Here is a 13,023-nt window from a genome sequence, read left to right as displayed (position 1 = left end):
GCTTTAAGCCATTTTCAGTATACTTCTGTTACTCCAATTCTGGAGACTGTTGTTGGTTATAGTTCTAACAGCTCTCAGATTTCTTAGCAAACTACAGTCCCCCCAAAATGCATTGGGGAAATAAAAGTGCACCGAAAGTGGATTAAAGCTGTAGTGGAAATGCAGCCCAGGTCTTCTCCATAAGTACCAACATGTATTAGTACAATTCAGACATGGGAAACTGAACCTTACACTTTCAGTCCAGAACTATGAGGCCCCACCAGTAGGTTACCCAGTTCAGTTCACAGAATTCCCATGCCCCAATAGTCAGCTCCACTCTTTCTTCTAGTTTAGTGTGTGTCTGAGGCTAAGAGGCAAAGAAGGAAGGCCCATAGCCAGGGAGACAGACCAGGGACAGACTGCACTTGCTCCCGTTGTGGAAGGGATTGTCACTCCCGAATTGGCCTTTTCAGCCACACTAGACGATGTTCCAAAACCACCTTTCAGAGCACGATACCATAGTCTCTCAAGACTGAAGGTTGCCAACAGTAGAACACATAGCACTGGATCAAGTCTGCATGTGTTTTGACATTCCTTGAAGGTGCAATTAGTAATATGGAGTACAAATATAGGTCGAGTACAGAAAAGAAAAAAGAGGAAAAAATGAAAAATCAGAAAAGGCCAGTCAAGTTGATTTTGAAACAAAGATCAGGTAAAATAATCACCTAGTAATGAGGGAGAAAGCCAGTCCTTGGATATCCCTTCATTATTAGGAGAAGAAAAAGCAAATGAGGACTTTGATGAGGTAGAAGGAAAGAAACACAATAGCACTACTCAAACTAAGTTACCCAATTCTGATAAATGTTTTCATCTAGTTTCAGGGCCCAATCCTATCTGATATTCCAGCACTGATGAAGCTGTGCCAATGAGACATGCGCTGCATCCTATGGTACTAGGATTACTTTAAAATTAGTACGAACTCTGTGGCTATAGAACAGGGATGCCCAAAGCCCGGCCCTGGGGCAACTTGTGGTCCTAGAGGACTCCCAATCTGGCCCTCAGGGAGCGCCTAGTCTCCAATAAGCCTCTGGCCCTCCGGAGACTTGCTGGAGCCCGTGTTGGCCTGATGCAACTGTTCTTAGCGTGACAGCCAACTGTTCGACCTCTCGCATGATCTGTGGGATGAGGGCTCCCTCCACTGCTTGCTGTTTCACATCTGTGATGCAGCAGTAGCAGCAAAGGAAAAGCTGGCCTTGCTCTGTGCAAGGACTTTTATAGGCCTTATTGCAAGACCTTCATTCATTCATATAAGTTTCATCTCTAATATATTCATTTATGTAATTTTTTCAAATTTGAAATGTAAATTAATTCTTTTTTTCCCCCAGCCCCTGACACAGTGTCAGAGAGACAATGTGGCCCTCCTGCCAAAAACTTTGGACACCCTTGCTATAGAATGATGACTTAAAGCTGATTGTTCATGTCTGAAATACTTTATTTTGTTCAGGGTGCTGATCTCAAAAAAAATTTTGGAACTTGTAAGATTTAGAAATTGTCTTAAAAAAAATCAATGAAAATGTTTAGATCAGGGGTGCTCAATAGGTGGATCACGATCTACTGGTAGATCGCGAGGCAAAATGAGTAGATCGCGAAGTGCCGACCCCCCCCTTCAGGTGCCTCTGGGAGGAAACGCTGGGAGTAAGCCCCATTGTATTCAATGGGGCTTACTCCCAGGTAAGTGTGGCTAGGATTGCAGCCTCACAGCCTAATCCTAGGCATGTCTACTCAGGAGTAAGTCCTGTTATACTCAGTGGGGCTCAAGGTACACCAACATACATTGTACACATAAATGTTATATGTTATGATGGCACGAACATTGTAAAAAAAACTGGTAGATCTCCGGGCCTTGCTGGGTTTCAAAGTAGCTGTCGAGCCAAAAAAGTGTGAGCACCCCTGGTTTAGATAGACCAGGGGTGCTCAATACGTCGATCGCGATCGACCGGTCGATCTCGAGGCAAAATGAGTCGATCGCAGGCTTCTCTCCCGTCCACGAATCCCTGGGAGTGAGCCCCGTCCTGGGAGTGACGCATCCCTGGGAGTGAGCTCCTGTCCACGCATCCCTGAGAGTGAGCCCCATTGACTCTACTGGGGCTGACTTGTGAGTAGTCCTGCAGAGGAGCCGCTGGCAGGCTTCTCTCCCGACCACGCATCCCTGGGAGTGAGCCCCGTTGACTCTACTGGGGCTGACTTACCTTTCCCCTGTTTTTGCACTGGTATGTATGGAGATCTGCTCCCCTCCCCCCAAAATCCATCTGTTGGTTCTGTGTGCAAGGGGTTTTGCACTGGTCTTGCTGTGATGTCTATATAGAGATCTTCCCTCCCCCCACACCTTTCCCCTGTTTTTGCACTGTTCTGTATAGAGATCTGCTCCCCCCCCACTTGTATTGGAATCGAGGAAGATCTGGTGAGGAGGTAGATGTGGTGTCAGCAGTGGCCCCTTTAAGGGTAAGGCCTGGGCATACAGCAGAGTGTGCTGCACAGCTGCAGCCACTTGAAGGCAATAGGGCCCTCAGGGATATAAGAGCACCTGAGGCAGGAAGGGCTCCACTTATTTATGTGAGTCAGCCTTTTCCTACATGAAGATCATTAAGTCCAAGTACCGTTCCACCATGACTGATGAACATTTGGAAGTGTGCTTGAGGCTGGCTGTCAGCAGCTACTGTCCGACTATGCATCCTTGGCTGATTCACTTCAGTGCAAGTCATCAAAGTAAACTCAAGTAATTACAAAAAATGTTTATAGTTAATTATGTTGTGTTGTGCAATATTGGCTCAAGCAGTTATGCAAGGTACACCAACATACATTGTACACATAAATGTTATATGTTATGATGGCGTGAACATTGTAAAAAAAAACTCTGGTAGATCTCCGGGCCTTGCAGGGTTTCAAAGTAGCTCTCGAGCCAAAAAAGTGTGAGCACCCCTGAAATAGACCATAAAGCTTGCAAATCTTATCCATGTGCCACTTCCCCATACTGAGAACTTCTGTGTTTATACCCATAAAATGCACATGTGAATGTTCATAATATATAGTATTTATTTTTTTCCTTTGGGACCAAACCAGAGAGATATATAAAAAACAGCCATAGTGTAGGCAAAAAAGTAATTAAATTTCCCTTTAATTCAAACATTTATCAGCAAAGATAGAAAATGGCCTTTTTTTTACTTGAAGCTAAATTGCCCCTCAAGGATTATGTCACAAGAATATGCTCATTAAAACTGATGACACTGAACAGTGCAATATCAGTCACATCCATGTGGGGGACAATAGGCACACTGTACAGAGATTTAATCCACATTGCTGTATTGTATACCTAAGTTTAGTAACTTAGACCTAAAACATCTGTTGCCAATTATTTGTAGTTACAAGCTTCTAACAAAAAAAAGGCATGACAGTTTTTGCAACTATAGCCAAAGCCTCCCCAGTCCTATGCAGTTAAACACACTTAAGATCAAAGTATGTTGTGTGCCTAATGCAGCACAAAACTGGGTTAACATTCCTTTTTGAAGTTAAGGTTGCTAAATCCCCTTTCAAACCTCTGAACAAAACAAGAGCACCTAAAACAGTTCCTTTCAAATTTTTTGCCAGAGCAACTTCGTTGACATAAAAAACCCTACATGTACATTTCTTTTCTGAAAACGAAACATGCTCATGAAATCACATCTATACCAATATAATTCCCAACTAGATGAAATTAAGTGTGTTTAAAGAATAATTTGATCCAATTTAAAAAAAAAAACAACACCCCATAAAATTGCAGGAAGAGGCAAAAGCAACGACGGATCATTGTGAGCACAGCAATGATTCTGAGTATGTTCTAAATTATCTCTTACTGTTTCATCCATGCATTTTCCATCTTATAACTGTTACTGATTTAACTTTAGGCACATATATATCCAAGTTTCTCTTGAGCTGTGCTTGTATAGTGTGCATATGTCTGGATACCAGAAGGTGGCCATACAGACTATACAAAAATGTTTCTAATATAAGAGATAGTAAACCTCACACTTAAGCTCCTGTCATGTTTTTTCTCCTCATCCTCAGGATAATCTTCAACCAGAGTCTGTACATTTTCTAACTATATTAGAAAGTGTTAAAATATTTAGCAGGACACAAATAGCAGCATAGGCCAGGGCTGCACTATTTGTAAACAGTGACACCTCTATTTTGCAACCCCATATGCAGCAAAAACAAGAGGCTTAAATAAGGCCTTGGTGGTAGTGCACAAACTAGTACATGACATTCAGTTGTGGGGCAAAAAGCCTAAGAACTCAAAAAACAAACAACTGTTACCTACTTTTTAAACCCTTTTCAGAATTTGGTCCTCTGTGGATGATCAGAGTACAAGAGGCTAGCCACCCTTGCTAGAGCTTTCCCTGCACTCAGTTCCTTCCCTCTGCAGGCAAGTGCTAAATGCTGGGATGTTCAGTGTGTTCATTAGATGCAGCTAGCTGGCATGCTTCCACTTGCCCCCTCATTTATTGATTCTCCATGGGGGACTAATATCTGAAGAGGGCTTTCATATTCTCTAATTCCATTACTTTTATTTGTCAGACAGTGAGGTGGTTAAGCCATAAAGCTGTTTTTAAGCAGAGTACTGTATTGTTATTTTTCAAGCTAACAGTAATCTCAAGAGTCTCAGTAACACTTACTTGTTATCCAAGTATATTGATTTATTTATTCTCAAATTTAGCAGTACACATCCAAGATAGGATTAAAAAAAAACACCAAAAACTAAGGAACTTAGAGTCCAAATTTCATAGCATTAACCTTTGAAACAGGTGCTCACCTGATTAAGTTTGTTCATTTCTCTTCACACATGTACTGATTCAAGTTAATCAAATATACAGCTTGACTATCAGATATGTCATTTGGATATGAGCGCAATCTAGAGATGCAGCATGCTTTACAAAGTCCCTTTAAAAATCAACAAGACTTAATGAGTTTCTTAAAGAACTTAATGAATTTCGTATGTTGCAATGGGACACAGGTAAGCTCAGCTTCCTCTTGACACGTCAGCCATTTTTAGTCATTCTTCCTCCACCCTGGAAGTGCAAGTGTGTGGAGGGAAGGACGTATGCGTACTGACTAGCCATGCCTTGTAAGCCCATTGATCACTCTCCTTGGGCATCCCTATGTTTGTATGCAGAGGGCAGTGCTGAATGCATGGAAGGTTCCTCCACCTGATGGGGAAATCTGGAATCTCTGTGGGGTTTGCATACCTGACTGCAGGGATGTGCAGAGGAAGTGACCAGCAGGTGCCCTTGAATAGTTCATATGCAAATGTATAGTGGGCATTGATAGCAGACATGCTGTTGTTTCCCTCCATCCGCTTTCAAGGAATGCAGGAAGAATACATTCTGAAGGCAGTGACTCGTTGGTTACAATCCAGTGCATCTACCAGTCTTGTGCTTGTGAATTTGACTTCTCCTTCCCTATTTTCATTGCAAACTACCTTTAAAACTCAGAACAGTTTTAAAAGCAGGTTTATTTTAATTTAAAGGATTGAGGATGAAGGAAAAGACTTTCTCTCTACCTGTAACTATTTGCCACTAGACTGAGCTTATTAACACGCATGCAACAAATTAAGAGTGTATGGCAGGGAAAAGTCTTCCACTGCATTGCTACTTGTTTTGAAAACATTGACGTTGGAGTCTACCTTGAGGACTGCTTCAAATGCGACAGAATATCTGTGTAGGAAAACAGGATGCAAACCAGGTGCAGATTCTTATGAGTGACCAACACCTGCACACATATTGTGCAATGTTTAAAAAATATGACACACAAGTTGATTTACAGCAAGCCTGTATGCTGTAACCATACATGGAAGTTTTCTCTGGGTGTATATAGGTTTTGTCACATTTCAAGCTGTCCAAAGATACGACCTGAGAAGGTTATTATGGAAAGGAGTCCCACCATGCATACAGCCTTCCCTTTAATCTTCTCTGGATCCTGGTCACCATTTCCTACAGAGACAAGGTATTTAAAAACAAACCCTGTATTGATGTTTGAAATCTGACTATCATTTTATTGGCAGTGCATCTTATTTGTTTGGTTGGCATTATAAGGAGTTATGTTATACAAGGAGTTATAATGTATAACCTGAAACTGGCTTAAGAGTGAGTGAGTGTGTAAAGTATTTCTCAGGATAAAAAATAACCCATAGAAGACAGACATCTAGTTGGTTGACCATATTTTGCTATCTTGCACAATCAGAAAGTATTACTATTATACTAGGATTTGCTGTTGCCAAAAGACCTTCTGAACATTAGAATTAGCTCTGCAGTTTATGACCAACTGGCCCTGTGAATGAAATTCTTAGACCTACATTCTGAATTTTAAATCAAAGCATATTTTCTGACTGCTTTTGGTCTTAATATCCATGGATATCCTAGAAGGCATTATTTAAAAATGATAACATTGGATTAAAGTGAATTCAGTTTGTTATTTTTATGGATGCTATTTTTCCTAAGATTTTTTTGAATAACACAATTGAGAAGAAGAAAACCATACAGCGTAATTAGCTGCTGGATACAGTGCAAATGTCATTACTGAATTCCTATACAAAATGAAAGAAGAGGGCCACTTTAGCTTTTCTGCACATTAGCTTAGTAACAATTAAGAACATTTTTACATTTTATATGTACATTTCATCCAACCAAACAAACCCCAGTTGCAAGAAGGTAGCAGACTAGCACATGATCATTTAATAATAAATAATGTTAGACAATAGCAAGATAAACGCACACCCATTGCAGTGAATAGCCAATAGTCTTGGCACAAGTTTTTGGCCAACTGAAATTTATGCCGAGGAAAAACAAAATGGTGTTCATCTGTAAATATAACACACTCACCTATCAGCCTCCATGTTACTGTATCTTAGACAAATTTTAAGTATTCAAAGGATCAATTTTGGGAGGCTATCTACCCCAGATCAATGCCAATGAATGGAGAATCATTGGGGTCTCATCTCCCATGATAATTCATATATTATTTGCTAGTGCATGGTCATATGTGTATGGGTTACAGCAACAGTCATAAGAAAATGGCCGATCCCACTGGAATGTGGTGAACATTCAAAATCATAGTGTGAACGCGGACAACGCCCACTGGGAAACTGGTCTACACTCAGTGGGTTTGCTTGCATTTTTTGTCATTGCATAAGGGATTGCCAACATTCTCTTGTCATTGCATCTCTCCATATTTTGAACATTCTCTGTAACACAGATAGGCACACACTACACATTCATGCAAGCTAACTGACCAGCAGAAATTTTATTTATATGCATTTTAATAATAAACTATCCCTCCCCTTGTAGAATCTTGACAATGTTAGTAAGTATTATTTCTAGCTATCAAGTAAAATAGCTTTATTTTCATTTATAAAAAAAATTACCACTTTTTAAAAAGAAAGTGTTGAAGTCAGTAGAGGGTAGAGTACTGTATATTGAAATTGTGGTGGCATTCAAGGCATTCATTTTCACTCTCATAAAGAGAGTATTTAAAATTATATATATATATAATTCTAAAACCACTGACTGCCCATTTCTTTTACTCTCTGAATACAGAGAGACCAGTTTTGTGCCTTTAGCACTTACTACAGTTTTGCTCACTGAACTCTGAAGCTCTGAAACTGGTATTTTGTTTCAGTGCATTTATGGATGAGTGATATTTAACAACAGATGGTGTGATGTGTTCTTTGGCACCTCTTAATCTCATTAAGAGACCAAAGTCTTGGATCCTCTTCTCCTTAGGAACATTCTGTTGGCAACCAAGTGCTACCGAGTGTCATTGCCTATTGGCTTTGAGGAGTAGGATTGAACTGTACAATATGACTAGAAAAAAGATATACCAAGGAGTAATATATATTTTGTCTACAACCATCTTTTCTCAAATCAGTTGCACAAAGTTTGGTCCACTTCTTCAGTTAACAATCCATTCTCATAAGAGCTTTGGTTATAGCATAAATGTTTTTTGGTAAACTAAGGAGTAGGTCCATTTTCTTTCCTTCAGTTATCTTCAGGTGGATTTTTCATTGTCTTCTCCCAACTTCTGAACTCGGGAATATTTTTTGCACGAAGACTTGAAACAGCTAGGGGGCCAAGATACTGGCCATGAGAAACAGCAAGGAACTGAGCCTTGCACATTCTTCTCAAAGAAATTGAATATTGGATACCACCATGCTCTAGAAAGAAAGTTCGTCTGTGAAGAGACCTTCAAGTTCTGCATTAAGAAAAGGGGGAAAAAATTCTGTTCAGAATATGTAACTAGCCACACTTGGTAACTGAAATTTGTTTAATCTCATCTGTACACAAAAGGCACTTCTATGAAGCAAAAGACATGAACATTACAAGTACAATGGTCAGACAGTACGCTCCAGATGAGTTTATTCTACTAAATTCTTACCCCATATTGTGTTTTGTGCAAGAATGTCACATTTGAAATAGATGTCTACTAAAATAAAACCTGGCATAGTAGCATTCATGACATTTGTAATCCTTCTCTCCTCTCAGGCGGTCAGAATGCCATATATGGTGTTTCCTAGGCAGACTGTTCACCATTCAGTAATCAATAATTATTCACAGATTTTGTATAAGAACCAACTCCGTCTTTTATGCCTTTGGGGTTAAAACTGCTACACGAATCACATACTCTAGTTCCACTAAAACTGCTCTCTGAAAGCATTATTTTAGACAGACCTGTTTCTCATAATATATTTCTTCAATTCTTTAGAAAATAGGCCAGGATAGTACACAGTTTTGTCTTTCAAAATGTAAAGCCAGCTTTACAAACAAGCTCCCAAGATGTTTGTAGCATTTTGCCCTTACAAACCTCTTTTATTTTCAAAGCATTATTGCTAAGATACCATAGGTGCAATTAAGCAAAAATGAATTTCTATTAACAGCCCAATCCTAACCTGCCCTGGAGCAGGCAGGCCAGCTGGCCTGCCCTGCATCCAGAGCAGGGTTGGGGCTGCCCATGGTTCAGCCCAGGGCAAGGGGAATTAATTTACCTTACCCCGAGTAATGCCGCAGCAGCCCCGATGGGGCTGCTCGAATCTATGTCACCTAAAGAAGTGGCATAGACCCAAGTAGCCTGGAGCTGCTCTGGGTTGCCCGGCCCAGGGATTAGAATCCAGTGCCAGATCCTGGCCCCATCCCCATGCAGCCGCTGCCCACACCAACATGCCTTCATTCCACCTGTCCCAGGTTCCAGCGCCAGCCTGGAAAGACCAGTGTGTACCTACCCCTCCACCAGCTCTGCAGGGCCTGGGGCTGCCTGCGAAGGCCGGCACACATCTGTGCGCTGGCCTGAGTCATCACAGAACAGCTTTATGGCACTTGTGCAATACTCTTCAGCTGGCACAACAGCTTTGTAAGTGCCAAGTAAAGCCAACTGAAAGAAGTAGGAATTATTATACAGCACACATGAGATGGGATTGTTAGTCCCTCTGAATTCAAGTGGATATTTCTGGATTATGTCTTATATTTTCTCGGATGTTAAATCATGCATATCCCACAAATAGATTGCTGGCATTTAGATAAAAAATGAGAAATGCCCAGTCAAGTTCAGCTTAACTCAGCTTAACTCTTAACTTACATTATATACTTTGCAGAGAAATGCGATGAAAACTTCCATATGTGATTTAAAGCTGGTGGATTACTCACCTTTTCATTAGCCATTGAGTGATACCACCAGAAGAGCCTTGTAGTGATATAATAAGCAATAACGACATCTACAGTGTAGTGTTCATGTCCTACTAGGATACAGATTATTCCAGCAGCACTCATCAACCAGCAAATCAAGTGATACCACCAAAAGTGACGAGGAGAGTCTGTTCAAAAAAAGAAAAGATGTCGATTATGGGAATAGTATTTGTAGTGATAAAATAGATGCAGTTTAAATCTGGACTCATGGATATATGCAAATGCATGTATGTGTGCATGTACACATGTGATCTTCAACTTCTGTGCTTAGTTCACTAGAACAAGTTATGGACTTGAACCCTCATTAGCAGGAAAACATCTGTATTACATTGTGTATGGAAATTGTGCAGCTGACTGAACATCAGATTCATAAATGTCCTGTGTGCAATCTTGGGCAACGAGGGCAGAAGGTTGTAGGTTCAGTCCCTGGAATATAAAGCTAAAAGGAAGAGGGAAGTGCCTCTTCCTTACACCTTAAAATGTCACTGCCAGCCAGAGTAGATTACACTGAACTACATGGACAAGTGATTTGACAGCATAAGTAAGTTTCTTACATTCATATAAATAGTAATCTGCATCCTGAATGTACCATTGCTGCTTTTTAAAGAGTTAGCAGTTAATGACCCCCTGGCTCACTCCAATTCCTTGAAAGCTGCCAGTTGGTGGGCTAGGAGCTATCACACATTTTACAGTTACTTGCTGGGAGTCCAAAACAAGGAATAAGGGGAGTTGCTGCAGAGAAACTGTTACCCTGCACATGCCCAATCTTGTCTGATCTTGGAAGCTAAGCAGGGTCAGGCCTGGTTAGTACTTGGATGAGAGACCGCCTGGGAATACCGGGTGCTGTAGGCTTATACCATAGTCTTTCGAGACTGAAGGTTGCCAACCACCATTTGCAGAGAAAGCAAAGAAAAAACCCCTATTTAAGATTTCCAGCTTGACATCTCAAAGAAAGAGATCCTATGGTTGCAGTGCAACAGTTTAGCACACTCAAGTGTACAGTTAAAAATATATCCATGAAATGAATCCACTTATCCAAAGGAGAAACAGCCCAGTCCTATGCATGTCTACTCAAAAGTTTCAGTTCAATGGGACTGACTCTTAGGTAAGTAGACATAAGATTGCAGCCTCAGGACCCAATCCTATCCAACTTTCCAACAGCGGTACAGCCGCAATGCAGCCCTGAGGTAAGGGAACAAATGCTCCCATACAATGAGGTGGCCTCTGTGAATGCCGCCCCACCACAGGATGCAGTGCATATCTCACTGGCATGGCTGCACCAGCACTGGAGAACTGGATAGGATTGGGCCCTCAGTGTCTTTCTACCACATACCATAGTCATCACGACTCAAGAACAGCCCAGCCCTTATGCATAGCAGAACACAAAACATGATTATAATTGAGGAAGGAAAGTAGGTAGGAAAATTAGATCAGACAATCATTCCTTTCCTCTGCTTTTTTGAAGGATCACTGCTCTGGTGTCAATTTAAAGTTATTCTATCCACTTTATGCAATTAAGTCCCCAGCTAAGCAGTGCACTATTGTTTTATGCCGCTCAGTCAAAAAATAAATGGCAAGGAGGTGGGAAAAAGGAAGCCTATATAGTGATCTCTAGCCAAGGAGTTAAAATATATTGATAAACAGGAATGAGAACACAGGAAGCATCTTTATACTGGCAAAATGCCTGTTCAAAGAGATCAGTGGAGCATATTGTACTTAGCTTCATAATAACAGAACACTACTTGCTCTTGCTTCCAAAACCACATTTTTGTATAAATCCCAAGACAGTCATTTTCCTGATGTACAGTCCACTTTGATTGCAAAGCAGCAGCATTCCAATAAAAAACAGTTTGATATTGTGGGCAGAGTTCACAGGCTAGCCTGCTGAAGACTAGCTGTACAACCCCAAAGTACTGATTATTGCAATCCCCTGCCTGCTTTTTTCAAAAAGATGTCTGTTAGTGACATATGCTAAATGAGTAGGTAGTTTTAATGGGGATGCCTCACTGAATATTCATATAAGAGAAAGCATGGGAAACCACTATTGCCTAGAACAGCCATTTTCAACCACTGTGCCATGGCGCATTGGTGTGCTGTGAGTGGTCCACAGGTGTGCCACAGGAATTTGGGGGAAGGAAATATATTAGTAGGGCCAGTGGGGACTGTGAGTCGTCATCGCCCCCCCCCCCCACTGGCTGCATGATGTGCCTTGTCAATTTAGTGGCTTGTCAGTGTGTCATGAGATGAAAAGGGTTGAAAATTCCTGCACTAGACAGTCTCCCCTGCGTAAATACTTCACATTTTCAGAAGCTTTTTCCCCCCACTTAAAGTATGAAATAGTTAGAGAACTGCTGATCTATTCCATTATTGCCTCTACACTACATCAAGCAGTAACAGCTTTCCAAAGTCTTGGGCAAAGGTTTAGGGTCAGACTATATGAAATGTTAAATATATTGACACATATCATATCAGATGCAAACCTCTCTCTTCCCCTACCTTAGAATGCCTGTTTCCCAAAGAATAAAAAACTCATGAGCCTGTGAGCCTGACAGGGACCACATCTGACGGTTAATTTACCAACGAAAATGGAAGCATATCAGTTCGTTTATTCTCATTTGTCATCTGACCCTTACCTAATTCTGGTCTCCGAGATCCCCCAATAAGGAGATGCCAGAGACTGAATCTGGCACTTATTGCATTGAATTGTGACCACTGTGCTAAACAGACCTGGACTGTGACCACTGTGCAATTGTACTTCCATAGAGTGGTTATTCTTGCTCAATACACCACTCATGCCGACCCATTCTCCATGCAGCAGCTGCAGTATTTCTCATGCTAGTGTGAGCTTCTCTTTTAGATGTTTACACTACTGTGAAGAAAGTCTCTCCAAGAGATTAGCTGCTCCACTCTATAAAGGACACGCCTTACAATAAGTACCATACATGAAGCAATTTCAAGAGGCTGCCACACGGTGGCTGTAATGCTTGAACTGGCTAACACACTCTTATTTTCAAGCATCAGGCTATAGTATGTACATGAAGTTGGCATAAAAATCACTGCAGAAACATCCCTGAAGTATTTTGGGGGGAAAGCAAGTACTTCGTAAATACTGGAAACTTACATTCCTTGATAAATAGGTATGTGATCGTTAGCACTACAGTGTGGCCACTGAATAGGAAGTCTCCACATAAGATGTGCGAGCCAGTTATGGAGAGTCCACCACCAGAAATTAGTCGCAAGATCCGTTGAACCTTAGCTTGAGAATCTCCATTGAGCTAGG

General features: G+C 41.1%; 1 protein-coding gene across 1 annotated transcript in view; it reads right to left on the bottom strand.

Moving 5' to 3' along the window:
• Positions 1-3,566: 3,566 nt before the first annotated feature.
• Positions 3,567-13,023, bottom strand: part of SGMS2 (sphingomyelin synthase 2) — a 40,298-nt gene continuing 30,841 nt past the window's right edge. Inside the window, exons 4-6 of the mRNA XM_066632703.1 lie at positions 12,865-13,018; positions 9,705-9,871; positions 3,567-8,259 (exon numbers count right to left, since the gene is read on the bottom strand). Of these exons, the coding sequence (XP_066488800.1) occupies positions 8,056-8,259; positions 9,705-9,871; positions 12,865-13,018 (525 nt within the window). The 3' untranslated portion in view covers positions 3,567-8,055. The remainder of the gene's footprint in view (positions 8,260-9,704; positions 9,872-12,864; positions 13,019-13,023) is intronic.

This window comes from Tiliqua scincoides, chromosome 6 (genome assembly GCF_035046505.1).
Source record: "Tiliqua scincoides isolate rTilSci1 chromosome 6, rTilSci1.hap2, whole genome shotgun sequence".
NCBI lineage: Eukaryota > Metazoa > Chordata > Lepidosauria > Squamata > Scincidae > Tiliqua > Tiliqua scincoides.
Note: the sequence above shows the minus strand (reverse complement) of the source record. Positions and strands in the feature narration are given on the sequence as shown.